The 27,276-nt window shown below is 43.8% G+C and overlaps 2 protein-coding genes across 3 annotated transcripts in view; one reads left to right on the top strand and one right to left on the bottom strand.

Annotated features, from left to right (window-relative positions):
* The window catches only part of LOC113012682 (formin), a 49,975-nt gene extending 34,865 nt beyond the window's left edge, over nt 1–15,110 (bottom strand). The window contains exons 1-4 of one of the 2 annotated variants that reach the window (XM_026152977.2): nt 14,951–15,110; nt 12,465–14,106; nt 6,623–6,789; nt 1,676–1,796 (exon numbers count right to left, since the gene is read on the bottom strand). In XM_026152977.2, coding sequence (XP_026008762.2) covers nt 1,676–1,796; nt 6,623–6,789; nt 12,465–14,013 — 1,837 coding nt within the window. In that variant the 5' untranslated portion in view covers nt 14,014–14,106; nt 14,951–15,110. Of the gene's footprint in view, nt 1–1,675; nt 1,797–1,926; nt 4,541–6,622; nt 6,790–12,464; nt 14,107–14,950 lie in introns of those variants that run through there. The other variant, XM_026152978.2, reaches the window with a different exon arrangement.
* Nucleotides 15,111–16,369: 1,259 nt separating this feature from the next.
* The window catches only part of LOC113012390 (ryanodine receptor 3), a 108,622-nt gene continuing 97,715 nt past the window's right edge, over nt 16,370–27,276 (top strand). Inside the window, exon 1 of the mRNA XM_080293840.1 lies at nt 16,370–17,170. Within this exon, the coding sequence (XP_080149966.1) occupies nt 17,123–17,170 (48 nt within the window). The 5' untranslated portion in view covers nt 16,370–17,122. The remainder of the gene's footprint in view (nt 17,171–27,276) is intronic.

The following is a 27,276-nucleotide window of genomic DNA, read 5'->3' as shown; positions in this document are numbered from 1 at the left end:
TCTCACTGACATATTTATGGCCACATGTTTATTTTCAGATTATAACAGAATCCAAATACAATATTAATGTTAACTTTCAACGCTACTTGATCTCACTGTCACGCGCACACACACTTGTTTATTAACTACAGCTATAACTGTTCTGTTGAACGCTTCTGCTGACGAGTCAAGTCTTAGTTTAAACTAATTTCTGTCCAATTTGAAGTTAGTTGTAGTGACTAACAAACAACAAACGCTAACCCTAAACACTACATGCCAAAAAAAAGAAGAAGATTGATTTGTGGCTCTCATCAGCGACATAAAGACTTCATTTCCAGAGTCTGTAATCTGTAAATTAACAAATACTTTAAAGATATGATTGCATGCACGGTTTATACAGTCTATATGGCTTATAGCCTGGACTTTGCTCTGCTTCTTAAATTCCACACACACTACTGTATTTGACAAGAGCAAAGCTGGAACACGGGACCCAGATCACTGCACTGGAATAATCCATTTTAGCTCGTCTTTCTCTGGGATGAAGCTACACCACAGAGAACAGCCAACATCTGTTGCACTGCTGCTGTGATTTAATGCTAGGCTGTAATTTAATCACCTTTAACTTGTGTGTGTCATTGCACCTTTTAAAGAACACATCAGGCTAAACATGGCAAGTTGCCAGGACAATCCTCATTTTCCCCCTCTCCACTTTGAGCCACACATGGTGCCCTGTGGTGCAATAACAACAAAAAAATGGCATCATTAAGGTGCAGACACAGCCTCATAGTGCTCTTAGATGAAAGGTCTTACACACCGACACTGAAGCTTTTATCTCAGACACGTAAAGCGTGAGCATTCGAGGGTTAGATGATAGGGGTGCTGTCTTTGTTTCTGGGTTTTAAAGTTGAACATTGACATCATTTACAAGGCTAATCAGCGCGAGGCCTGTTGGTGTAGGCTTAGCTGGTGTGACTCTTAGTCAGCATTCCTGGTTTTAAGTGTAAATACAGGCAGCACCGCCTGAGGCGACGTCCACACTACATAGATTTGAAAACAGTGTTTTCAGACAAAAACACTCCGCGTCCACACCATCCTTTTCAGTCATTTTCACAGAGTTGCGCGTCCACATTGTAACGGCCAAAAACTCTCACGTTCCAGTCCTGTGCATGCATGAAACGCAAGAAGATTCATTTCTGTCTGCCGCTTATTTACTTTCTGTCTCTTTGAAATATCGCAGCAAAATGTTGAGGAAAAGCAGCGAGTTTTTTTAAATGGACTAACAATGAGGTGGAGTTGTTGCTGCGAGAAACACAGAAGTACAAAGGTGCAAAAGCGAGCGAGAATTAAAGAATTTGAAGAAAAGCTCTCTGGAGCGCGTGCAGACTGTCAAAATTGAGAGCAAACAAAACAAGTGCTGTATAACGCCCTCCGCTATCTAGGTTTAATTGGTCACATGACTGCATCTTATGACTGAAATGCGTCGTCGTTTTAGGAAGTCTCCGTTTTTGCTGTCCACACTGCAACGTGAAAGCACCGTTTTCAAATGTACGCGTTTTCGAAAGCGTTTTCAAAACGCTGCGTTTTCCATCAGCGAAAACGCCGCCTCAGTGTGGACGGGAGGCCAAAACGGATGCGCTTTCAAATGAAAACACATTAGTGTGGACGTAGCCTAAGCCTACAAGCTTGTGGTTCTTACCTGCTTCGGTGTACTTGAGCCCCACCTTCTCTTCTTCATCCTTGGGTTTGGGTGGTGGCCACACAGCCTGAAGACGCCCTGGAGTCCGGTCCTCACTGTCTGTAGGAGACGTGACTTCTGTCTATGAGAAGAAAACAAAGAAACAAAAATCTTTAAGCTATGTATTTATTATAAAGACATGAAATAAAGTCTTAAGACTTAAATTCAACAGTACATGTGACTTAAAATATAATAATTGTGTAACTACATACAATAGCTTCTTTGGGACTTTTGACCTCCTTGCCAGGAGATTTGGTGGTTCTCTCAAATATCGACCTCAGGTTTTCCTTATCGTTTTTTATTTTCTTTTTCACCGCCTCCAGATCTACAGCTTCTGTCTTCTCCTTTTTGGTGGTCCTGGGCCCGAGGAGGTTTTTGAAGGTTTCGTAGGCCACGTCTGAGGTCGTCTTTCTCTCAAGAGTGGAAGCTGGAGTTTCTGGAGTTTTCGCTCCTGAAACAACTTCTCCTTCTGCAGACTCTTTTTTGCTTCCTAAAGAATCTCCCTCCTGCCCATTGACTGAGTTTTTTGGGTCATCATTGTCCAGCTTAAGCAGATGACTGAGTTGTCCCACTATGGTGCTTTTAGTTTCTGTAATAGATTTAGGTTCAGTGTACTTTTTCATAGGAGAGCCTGTCTTCTGTTCAGGGAAGAGCTTGGCTTTGTTCACAGACTTCTTGAGGTTAAGCAGAGCCAGCTCAGAATCCTTCTCCCTCTGCTTGATCTCTGACACAACCTCCCTATCTTCCCCTGCCCCTCCTTTCTTCAGCACCCGCAAACCACTGAATAGAGCAGGCATTTGAAAGGACAGTGGTGAAGAGATTTCTGCACCTCTGGATGGAGATGAGGTGGACGAAGCCGATGATGTGCTTGTCTTAGGAGTTTTTGTTAGCTTAGCATCTGGACCAGAAACTGCCTGGCTGTCACTTTTAGTCTTTTTAGATGGAGAAGATGGCGACAAGGGTTTTTTAAAGCCAGTGTCTGACTGTTCCTCTGGAGAGGATGTTGGGACCGAGGCTTTATGAGTCTCAGGGCTGGAGGGAACAGAGGAGGATATCTGGCTGGAACGAAGTTCAACCGTTTGCTCAGCTGGTTCTTCCTCTTGTGTACCGTCCGTCTGTTTTGTAGGAGAAGCCACATTAGCATCACTGTCTGCAGATTCCAAAGACTGATTTCCAGAGATTATTGAGGGAACTGGTTCAGAGCAATCTATTCCATCATACTCCTCACTCTCACCTGTTCCCACATCTCCAGCAACCAATGGTTCTGCACTCTCAGACACTGTGGGAGCACTTTCCTTGGGAGTGTAGCCTGTTCTCTGTTTGGAAAGTGAAGAAAGCTGAACTGTCTTAGAGATACTTCTGCCAGCAAACCTGCTGGAATATAACATAGCCTCTACGCGGGATCTCTCTGTACGTTTGTGTGTTCTAAACATGGGCACTTGTAGCGCTGCTTCATTGGCATCTCCGTCCTCTTGGTCTACTTTTTTACCGTCCTCCTCCGATAGAGTAGACTTCTTGGCCTCATGAGCCGCTTCGTCGTCCTCATTTTCATTGTCACTATGCGTTTCCACCCTAGTGACCTGGACCAGATCTGGGTCAAGCGGGGCTTCAGCTGCTGCTTTAACCTGCTCGCCAGAGTCGCTGATTGATGATTCGACCTTTTGCACTGTACGACCGGTAGCAGTCACATCACCCTGAGCCGAATCCTTCCTCCTTTGGAGTTTGTTCTCAGCGTTAACAGATTGACTGTCCTCAGCGTCATACGTCTCCCCATCTGGAAGCTCTTTAAATGAGACCAGCACAGCACACTCTACATCCGAAGAGGGAGAGCGATCCCGCGTGAAGAAATTGCTCAAGACACCTCGGAGACTGGGCTGTTTGCCCTGTTCAAATAAGTCACTACTTGCACTGTCCATTTTTGTTACTCCAACTAAGAGCAGATGCAAACCAGCACAAGTAGACGCTCCAGCAAACTGTCCGTTTAAAATGTCACACAAAAAGTTTGTCACCCCACCTCTAGTTAGCCAAGCTGCTCCTATTCCACCTCTGGCGTTGGCTGGGAACAAAAGGGCTTTGTGTGGACAAAACTCCACAGCTCCTCTTACCTTCTCCTGGAGGGTGCCAATAACAAAAACTATCCTGTAATCCTGTTTAGTGACACACTCACAGGTTCCATGTGGTGGACTTTACTATTTTCACATAAAGACGTCTACTGCCTTTGTTTTCAGAGGTACAGCCAAGTCTCCCCCTTGCGAGCGAGATTCCCATGACGCTGCAAGTGAAGTCAATCTGTTCAGTGGCTGGAAGCATGTCCTGCTGTAATCTCCCTGGGACAGCAGGAGAAAACCGTTCACCTGCCTTTCACAATAGCATTTCCTAGTGTTCAGCGAGTCGGGAGGTATTTTCCCATAAAACTGCAGGACACAAGTCTCTGCTGTGCTGGTGTACAATCCCAAACCTGTGACTTGAACAATGTTTCCAAGCTGAGACTCTTCTTTTGCGTCGATCTGTCTTGGTTCACAAACAAAACAAAACCTTGTGTGTGCTGCCGTGTGAGAAAACGCTGTCAGACTTCACTGCTCTACCCAGTCTGGGAATGCCTTCCTTCAGGCCCCTCCCTTACTGGGAGGAGTGCCTTGCTCTACAGGTGTCTGATTACCCATGCTCACTTCCTTATGGGTAGTGAGATAAGGCAGAAAACAGTCACTGTGTGGTCAGGTACAGAGAAGCAGAGGTCCAGCTAGGATTACACTATTAAGCAGTGAACTACAGCAGCAAAGTGCTAAAGATGAGATTAGTCAGCATGACCACTGCCAGCTCTAATATGCTAATATGCTAACATGATTAGCAGCTTATAAATGGGACCGAATTTGGCAAGAAAGCAATGCGATTTTATTCACCTACCTTAAGTGCGAGCATGACACACTGTGTGTACTGAGCGCTGACAATTTAGACCCAAACTGGAATATTAGCTTTGTTAACAGTTTCTAAAGAGGTTTTTAAAAACTGTAAAGTGCTAGCTGCAAGGTAATGCTAGCATTCTATTAATAATATGTGATAAGGTAGAAATAGTTGAAAACAGGACAAATGAACAACTTTCTGGGCTTTGAACCGTCTATGTTGGTCAGCCTAAAACTGGTTAGAAACGCTCTATAGGGTTTGGATCAAGGTCAGCAGGTGGTGGGGTAGAAAGTTCAAATTGCTGTTTCCTTAGCAACCACAGGTCCCCCTTCCTGCATTCCTTCAGACTGCTGGACTTTCTCTCTCTTGTTTATCTATATGTGCAAAAAACTGTTTGTACACATACAGTAACATTGTAAAGTGTCGAGCACTGCGCTATGAAAACTACAAACAGTGACCGCTTCTGTGGTTGTGGCATTATTTTATGTAAGAGTAGTGGCATTTCACCCCACAGTAGGCTGCTCGGGTTGGCTGTGCTAGAAAGAGCCCCACTGACAGACACTGTGACGTGAACTGATATGCGATTACAGGCCGAATATCATGTAAACGCTACAGATAAAAATACTTTTCCCCATTCACATAACTGGGTGGTGTCCCTGCCTCCCTGCCTTTGTGTTTTCACCTGTACACACACTAAAAGCCATAATGCACAGCTGAGGTGCGTTTTTCTAATACCATAAACCAAACCGAATGACAATGAAGCCACGCCACACATAATGCTCAAAACAACACACAGGACCTAATTATATGCAACGTGCCCTTATGCTGGTATGCCATCTGATTATGCCCACAGGCAGATCTGTTATGGTGTATTAGTAAACAATGCATGTCTTGAGCTGATACACTACCCACCTAAAACCGCACCCAGATAATCTCCCACAGGAATGTCTCTGCTCTGGAGCACTTCAAGTACTCCAGAGGTTTTACATATAATGTTCTGACGCACACTGTTCAACAGGATTACATATTTCACATACTCAGGAAAATAATTTGTGTTGCCATTTCTCTTTAATGGGAAAATGTCACCAATTACCTTAAAAAAAAAAACAAAAAAACATGAACATATAAGAGCATACCAAGGCTGAAATTGAAAGTCACTTTCATTTCTCTTAATGTGAGAGTTTCAAGTGGAAGGCTTCCCACTCAGCTTTGGTTTAGAACTGTAGTCTACAGATTAGGATTCATGACCTATTTCTAAGGATTCATGATCAGGTGGTTAGATGCCAGAGTAGACACAAATCCCCATGAGTCCCCGGTGGGTGGGGTGGGGGGGTAACTGCTGGAGAACATTGTTCTGGATGTGGAAACAGTCAAGTGTGAAACTGGATTTTTCTGAGTTGCCAAGTATATCAGAGCTCTACTGAAGGCTGGAAACGATAGGCTCATCAGAGATGTTTTTTTCATAATAAAACATAAATTAACAATTTTCAACTTTTCAGCCGCTGACACTGATAAATGCCACAATACACTAACAGCAGCCAAAAAGCCCAACATCACCTCATACGGATATTTGGCTGCATTTTACAAAAAAAAGGAATTTGTTTAACTTTACAGCAATGCGTTTGCAAAACTGGTTTGTGAAAGCACTGCTACACTCTGCATGGATGTGCTGCAAACATAATGCTGGGAGTATTTTAGATGATGGAGCAGCTCTGCGGGACAAACTGTGCAATGTAACCATTTCTAAATGACTTCAAGCACCTTTTTCTTTGTTAGCTTCTGTAAGAAACGAATAAAGAAATGTACCAATACAAATTTGGATCCATGACCCATTTGTAAGGATTCATGATCCGGATGTTAGATAACAATATCGATATCATCTGTACTGAAATATTACACCAATACTGGCACATATTTGATAACATATACATATTTGACTATCACTCATAAATTGGCATCTATGTGCAAATGCTTATAAAATAATAAAAAAAAAAAAAGAAATCTCACCGTGCATTCCAGCTTGGGATAATATGGAGTATCCCCAATAATGTCATCCTCGGGAGGTGTGATGCGTAGGAAATCCAGGTGATCAGGCCGTGGAACATGTGAAAGGGTCTCCTGAGGGTCATCGCCATCCAGCGTCCAAATATCATCCTGACGCAAGAGGGACTCTTCTACGAAGACACAAAGAAGCATGCAGCCACAGGGCTTCGTTAATGGTCGCAGCTGTGTAAGACATCGTGCCGCAAATTAATTGGAAAAACAGGCGCAGTCGCATGTGTGATGGGTAAATAAGCAGCTCTGACTGTTTTCCTGTGTAACCTTCAGGGAAACAGCAGTGATGAGAGGTAGGAAGCAGACATCGAAATCTCTTAGCATCAAAGAAACAACAAGTGAGACCCTCTAATGTGCAGACTGGAGGGTACACAGCTATTTTAAATCAACTCTTGGCCCAGTCTCCACCAACAACACCACCAGAAAACTACATTGATCCAATTATGAGAAAGGCTAGAGAAATCGAGTAGCCTATACTAATATTAATGTGCATTCACAGCATATTCCCTGCAGCAGACAACATTAGATCAGTCAGCATTCCTACTGTACTGCAGCAGTGAAGTCAGTTGTGGGTAGGTGTGATTAGTGTAAAACCAGTGTTCAGTCATCCTAAGGACCTGATGGAGCGAGAATAAAAGACCTGGGGAAGACTGCCCTCTGCTGGCTGTGCAGTGCAATGAGATCATGGAGAAACAGATCTACAAAGAGACAACGTATATTTTAAAATGCAGGCAGGAACTCAGCATCTCTGTGCAGTGTTGTGTGCATTTCAAACCAGCTGACAATATTTGCTTCTCAGAGGCGCACTGCACACACAGAATCAGCAGCAGCCTGCAGAACTCAGTACTGACTACAGGAACCATGCAGAGAGTGCCAACACAGAACAAAAAAACCCCAGTGTCACGTTCTTACCAAGTGCACAGAAACATGATATATCATGCCTTGATGCATGAATTCACTACCTCAAGGGAGTTGATCAAGCAAGCTAAAAGAGGAAAATAACATATACACACACACACACACACACACACACACACACACACAAGGCAGGACAAGAATAAAAGAGAGAAGGAGAGAACACAGAGAGGAGGAGGGTATAGATCTTGGCGACCTCAATTTCCTTCAGCTGTAAGACAACACCTTGACCTGCATGGGCAGAATTATGAGATCGACAGTGAGAAATATATGTGAATTCCTATCCAGCAGGAAGCAATACATCCCCTATCTTGTGTATGTGATAAGTAACCTTGAAGAGAACATGCAGCACTCATTTCCAAGAACTTGGAAGTCCCCTGGAAAAGATCCCCGAAGTTTTTAAATTTAGTTATTCGAGCGCACACATAAAAACTAAATGGGAGGCCTCGTTGAAATATGAAAGAGCTGACACACAATCATTCATTATGAGACAGCAGCGATGCCTGCAGTCCACCAACTGGACTGAGAGCAGTGTGTGTGTGTGGTAGTAGGATTAGATTAATAACTTTTCATTATGATAATGCTGCACTGCATGGTCCCGCAGTAGGAACTGCTGACTGTGGGCTGGTATGGTTCCAAATGCAGACTTAAGTCCAGTCTGAGCCAAGGAAAGAGACTACTGACGAAAACCAGCTCTCCCCATAATTACTGCTTCATAGACGAGGGTTTAACGGACAGAACACTATCCACCTGCAACACACACAAACATCATCACTTTTTTTTTGCTACATTCCTCCACGTCTCCAAAAATACTTTTTACCATAAAACAACATTGAACACTTTCATGTTTACTGTTACACTTCACCTGGTTGACAACCAACAAGTGTTTGATTGCAATATTTGTAAAGGTGGCCGACACTGCTACCATCTGTACAGGAAGAGGAAAGAACACATCTGTCTCCCTGCCAGCAGACACACTACAGTGCAGCTCCAATGCCACTGATGTATGCTATAAATGCAATATGAATAAATGCACAGACACTGCAAAGAAATAAACAACACAAATACTGATGCAGGACTCTTAGATGCATTAGGTAATAAGGCATTTAATAATTGGGGAGTTGATATACTACTAGCATGCATGCACACAGTTTACCATCCCTGAGGAAAGCTGCCCACTTATTACATTTAATCTCCTTCCCTGCTGCTCTAAAAGCCAAGACTGAATCAGTGTCCATAACTGAGTGAACACAGGCTGCAGATGTGTGTGTGTTGTGTCTGCTGGCTCACATGAAATGTGACATAAATAATGCACTAAACTGGATAATCCCAAGCCTAAGACAACATAAGTGCACCAAATATACACACAGCACAAAGTCTGAATGCAAAGACTTGAATTGACACCACCTTTTGGACACCATCAGAGGTTTCTGAAGAAAAAGCAAAAAGGTGCGGACGACCAACCTGCTGAGAGCAGCAATTTGAAGATGATGTGGTTATGTAAGCATTCTGATTTTAACAATAAGTGTGTGCTCGGTGTGGCTCAGAGACAATCTTATGTCCGAACCTGACAGGTGGATGCTGTTGTCAGGGTTGATGGATTTATCTGCCAGTCACTCCGCCAACTGTTCATCCGGTGGTCAGAGATAGCACTGTGAAAGCTGTATTGAGCACTCCAGAACAGACAAAAAAAGCCCTAAAACCACATTTTAAAAAGCCTTAAACGAATGACATTAGATCAGCCAGATACTCCATCTGCCCACAACAGCTTAAATTCACATTCTGATTTAAGGCTCAAAACAGATTTGGTCAGTGTGCCCTATTTTATCCACTAAAGTCTAACCTTATCATTCATAGTAAAAAGAACGCGGCCATATGGCATGGTGAGTACATCTGGCAGCCTCCACCCCCATCAATCACTTTTAGCCAAGAAGGAGAATCATTGGCTTTTATATAAATCATGAAAAATTCACGATTCTTAAATCACCCGGTCTCTTTTCTGCCCATCGCGGCCATTTTTCTCCCCTCTACACAGGCTATTGGCGGGACATGGCCATCAGGATGTCCGATTGATTGGTTTGGCAGCATTAGAGACCATAAAGACGGCCACAAGCAGAAAACTCTGGGAGGACTACTGCAGTGTCCTGGCTTAGAGCTGAAGCAGAAATGTAGCATGACACAATGCTCAGAGACATGCACTGCACAACTGAAATGCAGTAATTGCTCTGCTGAAGCTGGGTGCTTTTCATTGTGCCTGGCAAGCCACTAATTGGGAGATGGGGAATTTGGTCAACTCCCACCAGCGAGTGTTGGTTTTAAAACAGCAGAAACACTGAGGAGGAAGCCAGTTAGAGCTTCACATGGTAAGAAGCAACAAGAAGCATTAAGATGGAACATGGCTAACGCTTGTTAGCGTGGGCTTGTCATTTATTAAAGCAGACAAGTTATAATTTATAAGACAGACCTTTGTGCCCAGATTCCCTGTATGTGGTATGCAGCTTAAAGTAACTATGCAAGGAAGACTTCATTATCTGAAAACAGCTGGCCCTTGTCCTCATTGGGTGTAACAATGCTGCATGGTCATGCATGCCCAGTTGAATGACAGCTAGGAGCAGTGATACGCGCTCAGTTTCATATGACCTTGGTAAAACATATTGGGTAATCAGATTATGGTATTGGCTGCCATATGTCACAGGAATTGAGGAAGGGAACTGAAGATGGGAGTGGGGTATAGAGAAAGATTAATCCCCAAACAGGCTGAAAGCTGCATAATCATGTATTAGCAATACTGCCATAACAAGAACTGGATCACAAAAATATCTGAGATGTGACTGGAAGTGTAGTTATACTCAGCTCTATGCAGACTTAAATCATTGTCCGAGCTCAGCTCATCATTTCTGCCCAGATGCAGTGCAGAAGCTCTACAAACCACCTCAGCAACCAATCACAGACAGCTAAGCTAGCTAAAGTCTACTTTCTTCTGAATCAGGGCTGATTGTACTTTTTAAAATATTAAGAGGTGAAAGTCAACACCAAGATAACACAGAGAAAAGCAACTTTGCACCTTAGTAAATGCATTAGGCATTACATTAGCCAAACTGCAGGGCATGAGCATTGGCACATGAAGTAAACAATAGAATGTGTCACTTTAAAATTACCACCCGCATGATCACACTCATTAATAAGAACAAAAGCATCAATAAGAGGGGCCAGATTAAAGAGCCCAGATCATAATTAGTTCGACATTTGCAAACCATGAAGGTCCAGGCTCCACACTGACCCACTTAGCGCCTTTTGGCTGTTCCCTGTGATGTTCATTTATCTGCGTTAACATCTAAAGTGTATTCAGTTATCAAAAGGGCAATCGAGTAAACAGCAGAGGGAATTCATTTAAAATTAAAGCCTTCGCTTTGGGACTTGTGGAGCACGTGGACAGTATGATGCAAGGTCTTGGTTTCAATATTACTTTGGAAACCTGCTTGAAATATAAAAACCGATCAGGAAAAAAAGAAAAATAACGGCAGTCAAATTTCATACATTTTATATTGTGGCTACGTAGGGAAGCACATAAAACAACTTCCTTTCACTGGGTGTTGATCCTAATCACTTCCACATGAGCTATTCTGGACTATTTATTTCTCTATCTGCCCCTTAGTTTGGCTCCAGCTCATCTCTTTTCTCCCATCAGCCACCGAGCTGAGCATTGTTGGCCTGTATGTGATGTAACTCAAAGACCCCAAGTTCCTTAAAAAAAAAAATTCAGCACTGTCGCTGAAGTGTGGGCAAAGTAGCTGCATAGACCGACATAAAAATAGCTAAATATTGCCTGCAGTCCACGAGTGCATTAAATAATCAATGGAAGGCCATCTGTTTGCTTTTGGAGATTAGAGTGAGGATTTTCAATGGGCTCTTTAACCATGTTACAGAGATACTAAATTTAATAAGATGGAATCACTGAAAGCAGCATAAACTTGGGTCGTGCAGTCTGGAGCAGGTAAAGCTGAAACCCACACTGAGGGTAAACGGTGACAGAATAGCATGACCACAGAGCTAAACACAGGCTGGAGGAAGAGAGAGAAATCGTCAGTCACACTGACATCACTGAACTCAGCTTATACCACGTACGGCTTTGCAAAGATTACACAGGGAACGCCGTGGGTTTTCAATCCCATTATTTCCGTCATTGTCAGAATCTCATACAAGAAGACAGATTATTACAAGAGGAAATGAGATGTACAAATAAGGAAATCCGAATCCATTCTGTTTTCTGTAGCCCTTCCTGCCTACTGAGTCCCTGATCCAAATTGGCAATGCTTGAGTTACTACTACACTCATGAGAACTCTGCTCAGGTTGAACTCTGTGTCAACTTTATGCCTTTGATCCAGGACACTCTTACTAATCTTCCCCACAGTGCTGAGAGAGTTAAAATAGATCATTAGTGAAACTATTCTCGAGCCCAGCTTGCCCCTTGTACAACTCTGTTGGGGAGGTTTTAATTTGTGGCCACACATCAAATCCCGAAGCAGAACCCAGCAGTCACAAACTAAGAGGACTAAGAGAGCCTGGCCTGTTTATTAGATAACAGCCTGAATGGCAAATACATCTCTCTGTGTGGAAGATGTTTGTCAGTTACAATGCTGCAGATTGACTCAGCCTACATCTCAGGCACTGCATGTGCCGCTACAGATGCACAAAGAATGCCTTTCAAGGTGTCTTTTTGTTGTTCTGCTCTTTGAAATTAGCGTCTGCAGCGCCAGTCGAAGGGCATCTTCTAACAAAAAATGGTTTTAAACTACTGAGCGAGTAAAAGCATTTGCATCAAGGCAGGGTGTCTGAGCATGAATCGCTGCGTTAAATGCTTGATTTCTGACAGCTCACCTGTTGTTGTGGAATTGCTGGAGGAGTTCCACTTGCAGTTGCTCGGCGGCCTGCTGAGGTTCAGATCCAGCCGAGTGACGGCCCGTTTATTGCCATTTTTGTCTATGATCTCAGAGAAGATTTTGGGTTCATCTGTGTTACTGGAGCTGTCTTGATCAGGGTCAGTGTCCTTATCTGAAAGGAGTACAATGCGGTGATTGAGTTGCGGGCTTTCCTGTTTGGAAGACAGAGGGGACAGGACTGGGGACATGCTCTGGAGGCTGTTGGAGGCTGGGAAGGAGGTGCTGAACACCCCAGCGAGGGAAGGGGAAGAGGGGCTATTTTTGTGGGATTTGGGCAAGGGCTCAGTGGTATTGTACAGGGGCAGTCGCAGCCCCTCAGAGAGTTTGTTACATGACTTTTCCCCCCTGACCCTGTTTGGCCCTCTCCACTCTTTATAGCCTTGTTGGCCTTTGCTAGATTCAGGGTGTGGCACAGCCCCGTCTGGACTTGTGTGACTAACATGTTGCACCCTCCCTTCTACATCCTGCACTCTGGCAACAACCCTGACTCCAACATTCCTCTGGTTGATTTCACTATAAAGCTGTTGAGCTGACTTGATTGCTGATGCATCCTCAACTACCATGTCAACCGGAGAATCAAATCTTTTAAGCGGCCTAAGGTTACTCCCACTTTCTCGCCGGGTCAGACCCTCCATTAGGCTGCAAGAAGATGACTGGTAACCCAGTTCTCCGTCACACTCTGAGAAACAAAAATCCATGTCGGGGTCAAATGTGCGATTGTCCTCCATGAAGTCCCAGCCCTCACGGGTGATCTGGAAGGGTTCCTCCACTGGCAGGATGGGGTTACTGATCGGACAGACACAAGAGCCAACGATTGGGCTCTCAGACACATGGCCAGAGGCCTTGGTACCTGGCATCTGCTCCACTTCCAAATCGGCACATATAGACAAACTTTTCTCAGCTGGAAGCTCAAGACACGGCTCTCCACCTGGAGTTTTCTTCTTCATCTTACTGTGCAGGAAATTCTCTGCGCTGTCAAGCTTCTTCCCCCCTAACTTCTTCATCTTTTTACTTTTAGGCACACCTCGCGTCTGCTCTGGAGACTGATTAAGGGAGTAGATGCTGCCGCTGAGAACCTGACTGCCAAGATGAACGTCTTGACCCTCCATGTACTCCTGGAGTTTCCCCTCCTGGTTACCCATCCTGACTTTGTTCCTGCAATCCTTACACAGTGATAACAACTGCGCCAGCAACTGGTGGTGCTCCGCCACCAGCCAGCAGAGCTCTGCAACTGCTTTCTTTGTTGCCTGCTGGGAGGTGAGCAGTTCGCCTGGAAAGTCAGAAGACTGGCCTCTTTGTTTGGACACTGCAAGATCCTCCTTTCCTCGGTCACAGTCATTACCAGCCTTGTCTGAACGAGGGGCGCGGCTCTTGTACTCGAAACTTGGGGCCCGCCTCTTGGGGAAATAACGGCTGATGTTGCTTAGCTCATGGATGGGTGCATACAGAAGCAATATAGTGTGGGTGCCCTGCATGATGGGTGCCATATTAATCACTCAAGCACTGTGAGTATGCGGACGGACTCAGCTCGGACTGCAGAGGAGGATCTCTGGCTATTCATCACTTGGTCTGTCCAGATTCTGTCAGAAAGAAAGTAGCACAGAGTGATAAATCTGCTTTTGGATGGACACTTTATGTTCAAGTAACATACCTGTCCTGCTAAAGACACACATTACCTCCACATACCACACTTTATTTTCTTCTTTAGGATAAAGTTTTAACTAAATGAAAGCCTTTAATCTGAGACAGGGCACTGCTAGGGTAGGCTACATCACAACAGTCCTTTCACAAACAGGAAGCTTCCATATTTCAATGTCACATTAAAAGCTGGACACAATCCAGCAATCATGCATTTAAGAAGAAAGCTCCTAACCCCAGCTCCACCTCCATCCTCCTGTCCATTGTTGTGTAAGTGGATGAAACATTTTTAAACCGCAGTTCATCAACATTTCACAAGCTGCCGCATTTAAAAAAAAAAAAGAAAAAGAAAAAGCCTTGCTAGTGTCACACAAGGTGACGACACACGCCGAGCCCCGAGCAGGCGGCCCGCAAAGATGTTTACAAGCAAAACAGGCTTCCACACGCTCGCCCCCGCATGTCGCCTCATGTCTCAGCAGTTTATATGATATTATAATCCGATGGGTTACTGTCACCTTGCAGGAAAACACGAGTGTTAAGATGGCAGCGTAACTACACTGCCCTGAAGGCTTTCGGGTTACAGCTGCCCACTTACAAGTGAAAACCAGCGAACATTTAGTTAAATTAGAATTTTATTTATCTTGAATTACATTTTTTTAAAGCGAATCTTCTTCATAAGAGCTTCGGTGACGTTTAATTATCGTTAACCAGAAGCTGAAAGTGCGCTACAACCAACAGCACCTGCTGAGGGTTGAAGCAGATGCTAAAAGATAAATACTTACTTACCCGTTTTAGTGGCATGGCAAATATTTCTTCACATCTTCTGCGGTGCAGCCAGCCAGTGCCGAGTGCTCACCGCTGCTTCTCCGGGCTCGACAGTCCTGATGGACTTCCGTTTAGTCCAATAGGGAGAGCCGCCGCTGGCTCTCTGCTCTGTGATTGGTGCCTTAGTGTTTATCCACAGCCCACATTTTGAGTCAGTGCAGCTGCGGCTTGCAGGTAGGCCATGTGATGGGTTCGGTGTGTACTTCGGACAGGGAATAAATAAAGTGTGGCTGTGCTTCAGCTATGGCAACGTTGGCAACAAATGCTACTGTTTTCTCGGATAACTTTGAAGAAAAATAAGCGAAAGCGTCGCAATTGGCCTTTGAATGACTTAACTAATATTTACAAAACAGTGACACCGGGTGGCCAACTGTGAAAAAATTAATGAAATTTTATATATATGACAAAAGTGTGTGTATAAAATTAGATAGAATATTCAAAATTTATATTAAATTAAATTCTAAGCGGCATGTCCAGGATGCCTTCTTTAACCTATTACAACTGGGATAGAGCAAGACAAGTGTTTTCAGCGTAAATAGTCTGGGACCTACGCAAATAAATGGCCACGGAAGTCCATGCATGCACGGGGAAAGCCATTTCGTAAAATTTCTATTCAAACACCAAAACAAGCCAAGATTCTGATAATAAACACATAATTAGAACAAGTGTCATAGCCTCGGTCGAACATGTTTAGAGTCGGACTTATGTCCAATAACTACCGTTTTGAAAGCTGCCATCCTTCTGGATAAAGTAATGTGCTCTCTCACATTTCCTGTGTCGTCTAAATGGGTTGTCGCGGTGAGTGAGGTTTCGGAGAAACAGGCGCGTTTGGACATTTGCATTTGTTGCGAGTTAGATTTGCATTGTTGGGAAACTGGTGAACTGCAGAATGGCTGTTTCTACAACGGTTTGTATCCAACGATTTTAAGGTTTATCATTAAAAACTTAAATGGGCGTTAATATGATCATGATTGATTATATTAATGCTAATACAAATACTTCTGCATAACTTTGAAATATTATTTAATCCTTCGGATGTACTTTTTAAAACATCACAGGAAGAATAAGATGAAGAATAAAGTAACTAAGTATATATGGTGCAATGAATGGTGGAAGGACGCCATGTAGAGCTGGTCTTAGCAGTTTGGCGCACTGACGCTAGAGGGCAGCATCTCATCGTGTTGGGGCGCCTGCGTGTTTATTCGCTGTAGTTAAGGAGATGAGCGAGCTTCATTATGCTTATGACCAACCTTTGGGTCACCAGAACGACCGCTGTCACACATTATAAGTGAAAAGTCTTACTTTGCATTCATTAATATGTAATTGAGTTAATCAAATATCTGATAAATAATTTACAAGTGAGGTAGTAGTTGTGCAAGAACCCCCCCCCCCCCTTTTTTTTGTAATAATAAAAAAAGAGCTCTGTTAAGACATCATAGCAAATGAGGGAACGTTGTTCTAGATTCAGGCTGATTTGGAAGACGTTTGCACTTCAGCGGTAGCAGTGACATATTTTCTATACAATAGTCATATCCACACTTCCTCAAACATTTAGAAATGATCGGCAACATAAAAAAATAGAAAAAAAGGAAAACAAATAATTAAATAAATAAAATCCCGTCCTCTGCAGGGTGAGTGCAGGACCCTCCACACTGAAAGCCTGTGCGGGTAGTGGGGTGCTGACCATGGTGCTGATCTGGAAATGGCAGCTAGCGTGAATTTCTTGCGTGCGCCGTGGTGGGAGGGCGCGCTATACCCCACGCTTTAGCATGCGTGTCGGGAAAGAAATTAGCTTTAGACGGAAAGCGCGTGTCGATTTTTTGAATATTCCCGCTTGTGCTAATAAGGTCTGACGGTGACGTCGAAGACACATACCCCCCCCCTCTCCAGCATCTTTCGCTACAGGACTCGTCTTCTCCCCGTTTCCCCGCCACGCACCCGTCCCCAGTTGCTCCAGCCCTCCGATGCTGACACACACTCCTCCTCCGGGCGGCGAGCACAGGGGCGTGAGCGCAGGGGTTTTTGAGTGACACATGCTGCGGTAGTCTCCCGCTGTATGGCCGTGGATTAGCTATATGCTAATTTCGACAGGAGAAGGCAGCCAGCGGAGTCTGAACAGGCTCCTTTGCAGCCATGGCTGAAGGTGGAGAAGGAGAGGATGAGATCCAGTTCCTCAGAACTGTAAGTACATTACTTGTAAGCGCTGCTCTGATGGCTGTGGGAATATGTGTAGCTCTCTGTGTGAGTGTGTGAGAGATTATTCCTGTCGATTGGCTGCCACTTTGATTTACTGACAGATGTTATTCTGTCATGTAGCTTTCGATAACCCTCTCCCTTTGCACATCTCACAGGCGTTGACAGTGCCCTATTGTTTTGCGCATCGTTCACTGACAGCTATTGTGTTTCGTACAATCTCTGCCGCTAAGAAGTTCACAGCGGTATTTTCCCCCTCTTCTGCTGACAAACTTACCTGTTATCATTATGTGGTAACAGTTTGGCAGTTCGAGCTCTGCGATCCAACTTAAAATGGCTCACTGAATCAAGAGGCTTCATTGTTCTGTCAGCGTCAATTGACTTGTTTTTGAAGAGAAAAAAATGGACCTCTGAACCAGTGTGCTGTATAATGCACTAACGTGGTAGCCTGGCAGCCTACACTGCCTGTCCAGACAGTCGCCCCAGGGTTCCTGTGCAGCAGCAAAGGTCTATGCAAATGAACTAAGAAGGAGCATCTTTGCAATAATCACAGTCTCACTGCAGCCAGCCCAGATTACCAACGCTGTCTTACTCGTCAGAGACAAAGCTAACATAAACAGACAGTATTGTATGCTCATTAAATAGTGTATGATTAGGATTAAACGGGCTGAAGACTATTTTCTCTCCTTGGCTCTAGCTCCGCACTACAGTGGAAATATTTGCCACTTAGTGGAAATGGATTTCTCTAGCTGAGGATGGGTGTTTAAGCTCGTAAATATCTAGCTGTGTTTGGACTGAGAGGAACGCTTTCTACTGCTGACAATGATAGATGTTGACACAACCCGCTCATCCACGAAAAAACGCACCGAGAGGCATATCATACCCGAAAAATTCCACGCTAGTCTCGGATAGATGAAGGAGCGCAGCACCTGGAGGTCTTCCAGATAGACCCAGAGACAGTAGGAGGTGTTCGGTTGCACACACCACTGGCGCTGCTGCTTGTGGTTTCCCTTTATTAAGCTGCTTACAGATGCACAACCTGCTGTACTTGGAGGCACACACAGTAGCGACGTTGTTGTTGTGTTATGCAGATTACAGCCTTTTTTAAAGACTTGAACAGAGGTGTTTTAAATGACATTTTAATTAGTGATTAGATATTTTACAGCAGCGTCGGATAATTAGAGACGTCCAGCTTTAAAATGTGACTTTAGAGGCATGAGCAAGACTGGAAACCACAATCCAAGACTGCCCCTTCCTTTTCACTCAGAAGTAAGCTTATACCCCCTGCTCATTTGCCCTGCAGCCCCCCAACCTTTTAGCCACAGCACATAGAGGTCACCACATCAGCATGTCTGCCACTTCAAAATAGAGCTGACATTTCAGCACCGTTTCTTCTCTTTTCCGGCCTTGAATTTAAATGCCACAAATCCAGAGTTAAGATTTTTAAAGTCAACCTCAGGTGAGAGTTTTGGAATTGGCGGATTTTTCCTTGCTTGGCTCTTTGTCCAGTTTGTTGGCGCGTCACTGAGCAATTTTCGTAAACTCTGGAAGCAGAAGCAAGATGACACTGAGTAATAGAAAACTGCTGTTGCTTTTTTTTTGTTTTTGTTTGTTTTTTTAGCGGCTTGTTGCATCCTCCACACAGGGAAGCGTCTGGCAGAATGGACGGTGTCGGGACGGCGGGCGCATGCTTGGTGCTCATCAGTGTAAAAGTGTGAGTGTGTGCGTTTTGAATGCAAATGCGGAGCTGTAGCTGTGTGGTGCAGTCAGGCTGCACCAGAAGTGCCACAGCAGAGCACAGTGCAGAAATTATTCATCAGTCCAAGTAAGGCACAGCTGAACCGCTCGGCGTAGAGGAGCAGAACAGATATGTGTGCGAGGATGTACGGGCAATGAAAGCAGTCCTGCAGAAACAAATGCACAGTTGGATGCACATATGCCTATCCAAAACATCACACACACACCCACGGTGACTATTCTTGCCTTTGCACTGATGCCACTTAGCGCACTTATAAGCACAGATATGCTGAGGCTGTATTTCTTCCTTGCGTTGAAATGTTGACTGTTACTTGAGACGGGGAGCTTGATAAAGCAGTTCGCAAACTGCCTTTTCTCTAACAACACAAAGTAATTTCCCTGGAGTGGTAGCAGAAATTACCCCTGCCGGACTGCTGCCTATAAACCCAACACAGTGGGAGGAAATAAAAGGAAGAGAGGGAAAGAGCAGGGATATCTCAGCCACGGGTAATTTGATGTTACAGGAAGAGGAACGGTGCTGATTGTGAGCCAGGAGACTCTGACAGAAGCTTCCCCCACAAACTGCTGTTTAATGTCCAAGGGTGCGAGGGGCTGTGCAGAGACTTTAATAAGTCTGCATATTCCACAGGCATTGTGTTCGCCCTGTTTGCAAATGTCCTCAAATGCACCGGCTCCATCAGCAGTGGCTTTGTAATAGGCCCTATAGTGAAAAAATATCAGCTTATGGTCACATTGCTCAGGCTGCTCATTATATAAGGGTAGTTTTTTTAATGAATTGCTTGCCTGCTTGTGTCATTAGTGCAGAAAGAAGAGGGGGAATAAAGCAGGGGGGGCCTTAAGAAACTTTCGGTCCTGATGCTCGCCGCTCTTCTCGCTTTAATTCTCAAAAACCACCCTGTTAGCCGCACATGAGGGCACTCGCACAGCTTCGCTGATGGATGTATCCCTGCTAGGCTAATATCAAATTCTGGGGCTCTATTAGCAGTTTGAGTAGGAGTAGCGACTTTGAAAAGGCCAGACCTGAGCTGTGACTAATGCGCTGTGGCAGCGCTCGGCTTGTTTATGTGAAGGCACTGGCCTCACTTTGCATCCAGGCGATGACTGCCAGCGCAGCAGCACAGAAGAAGCAAAGCAATGAGCCTAAACAAGCAGCACCAGAGAGAGAAAAAAGAAAGGAGTCTGTAATCTCAGTAAAACACTAATTTTGAGTGTGCCGCGCGCCGGCGGCCTCGGTGCCAGAGGTCGCTCGTCCTGTGCGTCTCCTTTCTGCTCCTTCGCTGCTGTTGCTCTTTTCTCCTCCATGTTTTTCTTCAGCTCCTTTCCCCGCAGATGAACTTTCATTTCCCTCTAATCGCATAGTTGTGAATAACTGCAGCTGTGCACGTTATTATCACGTGTCTTTCCTGGAGGATGTCATCTGCAATTTGAGATAGTAGCAAGAGTGCGAGGGTGAAGGAGCCTCACGCTGATCCAGAGGCAACCAAAGGTGCCCTTGTTCTGCAGTCAGAAACTTTCAGAGCTGAGAGTGGGCCCCTGCCAACCATTCATCATTCATATATCCATACTGGGGTACTTGTTTGTGCAGGGTTTGAGTGCCACAAGTATGGCAGGCTTGCACTGTCACTCACTTGGTCTTTGTATAATTATTAGAGATGACCATGAAATTATTCCACGGACGGGAAGTTCGGTTCAGCACATCACCGCGTTCTGTGTGACACCAAGGAGGCGAGCTTTAACGCTATTATGATGAGTGCTTCTGTCATTTCACGGTTGAATTAAAAAAGTAATAGCTCACTTTTGTTAGTGAGCGAAAGGCATTTCGAGTATAATGGTGCAGATTTTGAGCGCAGGGAAAAAGCTTTGTAAGGAAGCGATTTCGAAAAAATGTCTTTGTTTGTTGCTCCCACATCGTGTTTGTGTTTTTGTGTGTTCGAAGCAGAGAACTGATGTTTTGTGTGAAAGCTTGCCTTTCCACGTTTGCATACTTAATTCTTATTTCTGGCCTGCTCGCTTGGCGCGCGTGAAATCAAAAGGATGTGATGCATTATATACATATCACTGCTCAAATACGCACACGATCATAAAGCCTCATCACACTCCATCTCATAAAAAACTCAACTTACAGAGCGATAAGTTGGTGTGAGGTTAAGAGTGTAATTGTTGTTCAGCAGGAGGCTGTTTCTCTGTGTTGCGTGATGAAGATGGACAGATCAGATAGGCCTGGAATGAAGCCAGAGGGCCTGCCCAGAGACAACACAGTGTAAAGCTGCAGTAATGAGCTATTGATTGTGCCACCAAATGAAGAAATTTCCTCAGCAATGTCAGTGGCGTGCGGTAAGCAGGCCTGATTGATCTGGCGTTTCGGATATTGAATATTTAATAAGGCAGTGTAGAATGTGTATTGTGACTGCTGGAAAACATCAGAGGGAAAAAGCATGAAATTCAATATGCTTGAAGGTTTTTTTTATAATTAAATTATGAAAGGATGTGAAAAGTGATCTGTTTTATCTCTCGATTTTCTTATTGGAACTAGCATACGTAATAAAATTCACTGCAGGGTTTTTATCACTTTCTTTTCACATGCTTGTTTAAGCCACATTTGTGTAAAACAAACAAATTTCCATTTAAATCCACACTAACGTACACTTTATTCCCCTGAACTGCGTTTTCCCGACACAGTTCACTTTATCCAGAAACAAAATGATTTTCTTTCTTATCTTTACAAGCAGCATAGATGTATTTGAGTCACGGCCCAACAATTGACTGGAGTTAAGCAGCAAAAGCCTTAAACACCATAAGTCAAAGGAAGCAGAAGCCTCATAGGTTCCACCTCCTCCAGCCACTGTTAGCCTGTTGGTTGCTGTTGCCTCCTCCATCATTACCAGGGCCGTCTCCCATCTCTCTCTGGGCTTCTCTTTGCTGCTGCTTCTTGGCAGTTAATGTTGGCTCGCACACTCGAGCATATTCTGTGTTGCGGGATATGCTTTACTCTAAAAAGCTGTAGCTATCTATTAGTCATTGATTGTAGAAAATCTGTGATACAGATTTCTGCTTGTGAGGCAGTTCTTGGCTTTTCCTCTTAAGTACTTTTTTCTGAACTGTTTTGTCTCAGAGCAGAATATAGAAGATTTCTCTTCAGGTTAGCATAAAAACTGAAATCTATAAAGCCCCACTGGTGACTTTGGAGGTCACAATTTTGTTAGTGTGTAGCAGAAACTGCAGTTCATTTAAGAGTTACCTGAGCCTTGCACCAAAAACAGGTCAATCTCCATAAGTAACGTGAAAATGCCCAAATTAGCAGCACAAATAGAGATATTTACACCCTAATATCAAAAATTTGTTTTGCTCTCTTACAGCTAATGTCATAAAAACTATCCAGTGGATGACTTTGTATATAGAGTCATGTGAAAAACTAAGTGCACCCTTTGATTCAGCAGTAACTTGAAATAATAATTTTCTGTTATAAGGACATTTTCAGTCTCTCATGTCACCGTGTTGGATTTGGCCCACTCACTGCAGTCACTCTGTTTGATTCAGATTTGCTGGTGTTCTTGGGATCATTGTCCACTTGCACAGCCCCTTTTGGGCCAAGCTTTAGCCCTCCATCACTGTGCTGATAGTTGATATGCGCTAATATGCTGTGTTTGGTTTTCATTAAATGTGGTGCTATGGCCAAACATCTCTATTTTGGTCTTGTCTGTCCAAAACATATTGGGGCACCACAGGGGACTGTCCTCTCCCCCTTCCTCTTCACCCTCTACACCACAGACTTCAGCCACTGCACAGAGACCTGCCATCTTCAGAAGTTTTCTGATGACTCTGCGGTGGTTGGATGCATCAGCAGGGATGATGAGACAGAGTACCGGGCTGTGGTCGACTCCTTTGTCACGTGGTGTGAGCAGAATCATCTGCAGCTCAACGTGGCAAAGACCAAGGAACTGATCGTGGACTTCAGGAAGACCAGGAAACACTTGACCCCTGTTTCAATCCAGGGGGTCAGTGTTGACATTGTGGAGGACTATAAATACCTTGGAGTACACATTGACAATAAACTGGACTGGGCTAAAAACACCACAGCACTTTACAGGAAGGGCCAGAGTCGTCTCTATTTTTTGAGGCGACTGAGGTCCTTCAACATCTGCCAGAAAATGCTGAGGATTTTCTATGAGTCTGTGGTGGCCAGTGCGATCCTCTATGCTGTTGCATGCTGGGGGAGCAGGCTGAGGGTCGCAGATGCCAACAGACTTAATAAACTGATCCGTAAGGCCAGCAATGTTGTGGGGATGGAGCTGGACTCCCTCAAGGTGGTGTCGGAGAGGCGGATGCTGTCCAAGATAAAGACAATGTTGGATAACACCTCCCACCCACTCCATGACATGTTGGTCAGTCACAGGAGCTCGTTCAGTGAGAGACTGAGATTACCGAAAAGCACCACTGAACGACACAGGAAATCATTCCTGCCTGTGGCCATCTCCCTGTACAACACATCCACTTAACACACTGTTTGCTGCTACAACTACACATGTTTCTTTTCCAAATATTTATTTATGAGTGACTTATGTATGTATGTATGTATATATATGTATATATTGTACTATTCTTAGTTAGCGTATTGTCTGTCTTGTCTTAATGTTGGTTTAAAATGGAGCACTGTAACAAAAAAAAATAATTTCCCCCAGGGATCAATAAAGTATTCTGATTCTGATTCTGATTCTGATTCTGGAAGTCTTGTGATTTGTTCCGGTGCATTTTGGCAAACCTAGCCTGTGCTGTCATGTTCTTTTTAGAAAGAAGAGGCTTTCTTCTGGTAACACTTACAAACAAGCCATACATGTTCAGTCTTTTTCTACTTGTACAGTCAGGAACTTTAGCATTTAATATTCTGAGGCCTGTAAGAGCCTGAGATCTAGCAATTGGGCTGTTTTTACAAAAAAAGCTTTGCACGGTTTGACCTTGGGGTGAATTTACTAGGATGTCTACTCCTGGGAAAATAGTGGCATTCTGTTAACACACCTTTAATGCTCAAAACCAACAACCAACTCCAGAAACTGCTGAAACTTCTGCTTTTATAGAGGTGCTTACACTTGTTTATGATCAGTTAATTAAGGTCATTTGATTAGCAGCACCTGGCTGCTGCTTACTCTCCTTATTCTCATGGAAGCATCAACAGTGCACTTAGCTTTTCAGAGAACCCCGTGAAAGCTTTCTTTTTCACATGGCTGTAACTGTGTAAGTTGGCCACTTAAATTCGGTTAATACAGTCTGAGTTAAGACCAATGACTCTAAAAAACGTTGCACCCCACTTTAAAAGCATTATGGTAGTAATTAGAATCAAACTTATGAGAAAGAAGACCCCTTGAACATAAATCAGCGTAACTACTGATAATGAACGAAAGCATCTTTGGAAAAAAATTATCTGAGGAGAATTTTTAATTTTAATCTGACCCCAGTCCCATCCGCTAACATGCAGGAGGTGGGGTTTATGACCTATACTGCAGCCAGACACCAGGGGGCGATAGAGACGTTTTGGCTTCAGTTTTGGGAAGCTGTCGCGTCGTCCATGTTTTCTACAGTCATTAACTGTGTCCAGTTGGGACACAGCTAAGGTGGCAGTTCAGTTTTTGTGTGAGGTACATGCCGTTTTAAGCTAATCGCTCACTAGCCAAAGTAGCATCCCATGTGACATTTAATCTAGCATGAACCTTACTAGCCAAGTTAGGTAGCTAGCGCGATACCTTAGAGAAGTTTACTGTTTACTGCCTCATCCAAATATGGTCGTACCCAATTTCAAAAACACTACAGTGACTAAAATCCTGAACTCTAGGCTTCAGAACAGCAGTCTGAAAAACAGTGGTAATGACCATTTTTTATACACAATTATATAGAGTCATTCACATGCTTAAATTATAGCTAATTATAGCTATAGGTTAATCAAGGCTGTTTCCTTCTTCCTGTTAAGCTAAATCTAGTGTTTAGCTAAATATTTAAAAGGCATAATACCGGAAGCTACTTTCTCATTTAAATCTCGGCAAGAAAGGAAATACAAGTTTAAAAAGCACTGCTTGTAGTGGTCCTTTAGTTTCTCATTCACTTCATGATTTTAGTTGTTTTACAGTAACATGTGTGCTGCATGAGTTCTATCACTCTGCAAAGAGTTTGCTGCCTCAAAATGTATTGAAAAAATATCATCTTCCCATTTTTAATTACCTGCAGGAATAGCACCAAATCCACCCAGTGAGAAAACATTTGGCTCATTTAAAGTGTTTGCCAAACAAGACAGATGTTCGTCTGAATCTGTAGCCATGAACACAGTGCAGTATTCACTGAAGATTTATACATCAGGTGCATCAGATGGAAAAAAAATAAAATGAAAACAGATGTACTGATGGCCTTTACTGCTGTGTCTGTGAATTCAGTAAAAAAATGAAATGGTACATTTGTCAGGTGACACAGTCTGCTAAGATGTTTTTAAGATATTCCTACCTGTGCAGCTGATAGGCCTGTTACCACTGTTAGGCCTTTAATAAGCCATTTAGAAGAGTGTTTACTGCTGCAATCTGCTGCTGTTGAGGCTCACTTTGCAGAAGTTAAGATCCTTTTTCCAGATTTATTTTAAAGTGAACCTTGACGGTTATCTGAACTGTAACGCCAGGTCTTTATGCTTTTGGGTAATACACTTCCAGCCGTGTCACCTGAGCATGTCAGTGAAGAATCTTGATTGAGTCGACCGAGGGAGTGTAATTGGGTAATTTGCGGGATGGCATAGGTGCATCCAGGCGCAGCAACAATTGCTATGCTGAGAAAATCCCACCTCGAGGCGGGTGCCAAAGTCTCGGCCCTTTCAACTGATATTGACAGCGTTACTCATAAAAGATTCGTACCTCTTTAACAACCCCCGCGTCGCACCACGCCAACACAGACAAGGAGGCATCACTCTTTTTATTGGGTCTTTTTGCTGCAGAGTCAACAATGTGTGTTATAAAAACATAAAGTACTATTCTGCCCCGGCAGCAAGCGAGGCAGGAGATTCATGGGCTCCAGCAAAGACAATCACAGCAACACACATGCTTGCTGACACATATCCAACTTACCAGTGCTGTGTTATATTTTTAGTTTTCAAGTGCATTCTCTGCATTATACTGTAGCTTTTTTGTGTGCTCTACTTTCTGCTGGGACTCTGCAGTGCTTCAGTAAAGAGGCAACCTTTATAGCTAGGTCTGTGTCTAAGCCTGCAGGTGAGAAATGCTGGAGCTTTTGTATCCTTCTGCCCTGCTAAATATCTGCAGCATTGCTCAGCCCTCAGTAACACTCACTCCCAGCTCAAAGAAGCGTTACTGTGGCGGTATAACTGAGGAGCTGACACTACAACTTTCCCTTAATACGCTCTTAGGAAGCTCTTCCTTAAATGTATGACAAGTCAGAGTGCTATGGGCTGATTCTTTTTATGCAGTAAAAGTTACCCTACAAGAGGCTGCCACAGAACGTTGGAATTAGATGCTGTTTTCTGCACCAACACCTGCATTTTCAAGACATGCACTGAGGTGTCCTGACTCCACATTTGGTAACTGCTACTAATTCAAGTCTCTTTACCTCAGGATGCTTTTCTCTACTCTTGTACGCTCCTCTACTTTGAATCACAGCGGTGCTTTAGCTTTGACACCCAAACCCTTCACCTGGTCAGCATCACAAGTCCCTGAACAAATCGAGTTTGACACAGTGATGCCTCAGCTGTAGTTTAATCTTAACCCTCTCCTGTGCCAGGGGCACATTATGGCTATGCTCACATGCATGGAGATGAGCGCTCTGAAGAATTTTCATCAGGTCAGGCCTTAAAGGACAATGGATATTTTTATCCTGGAGAAGCTGACACTGTGACCACTGTTAGAGCATATACAGTGTAGGAGACAAGTGGAATACTGTCAGTCTCTCCAGGATTATGCAGAACAGGTCAGAAGTCTGTTTCTCAAAGTTTGAAATTTGACTGCATTTGTTTGAATTCATTAACAATATGAGAAATAGAAAATTTGCCTTGTTTAAATGTCAGGCACACAGTTGTCCTGCACATCTGAAGTAAAGAAATATACACGTCATATCTTATTTGTCTGATTATAGAAAAACTCAAACTATTTGTGAGGCAATGGTTGGCTTGCATAGGAAGCCAGTCATTGGAAGTAACTGCTACTGGCCTTGAAATAGCAACACAAGTAGAGGTTTCTTTGCACATAAAGCTGGACATAGTCACCATGACATCAGTGATTAGGAAATTCCCATTATGAAACCTTGTTGTTTTGAAAATGTAAAGGGGTGGATCAGACTGTGAAGTAGTTTGACGCGGC

This window comes from Astatotilapia calliptera, chromosome 19, assembly GCF_964374335.1.
Source record: "Astatotilapia calliptera chromosome 19, fAstCal68.1, whole genome shotgun sequence".
Lineage (NCBI taxonomy): Eukaryota > Metazoa > Chordata > Actinopteri > Cichliformes > Cichlidae > Astatotilapia > Astatotilapia calliptera.
This window is presented reverse-complemented; position numbering and strand designations above follow the sequence as displayed.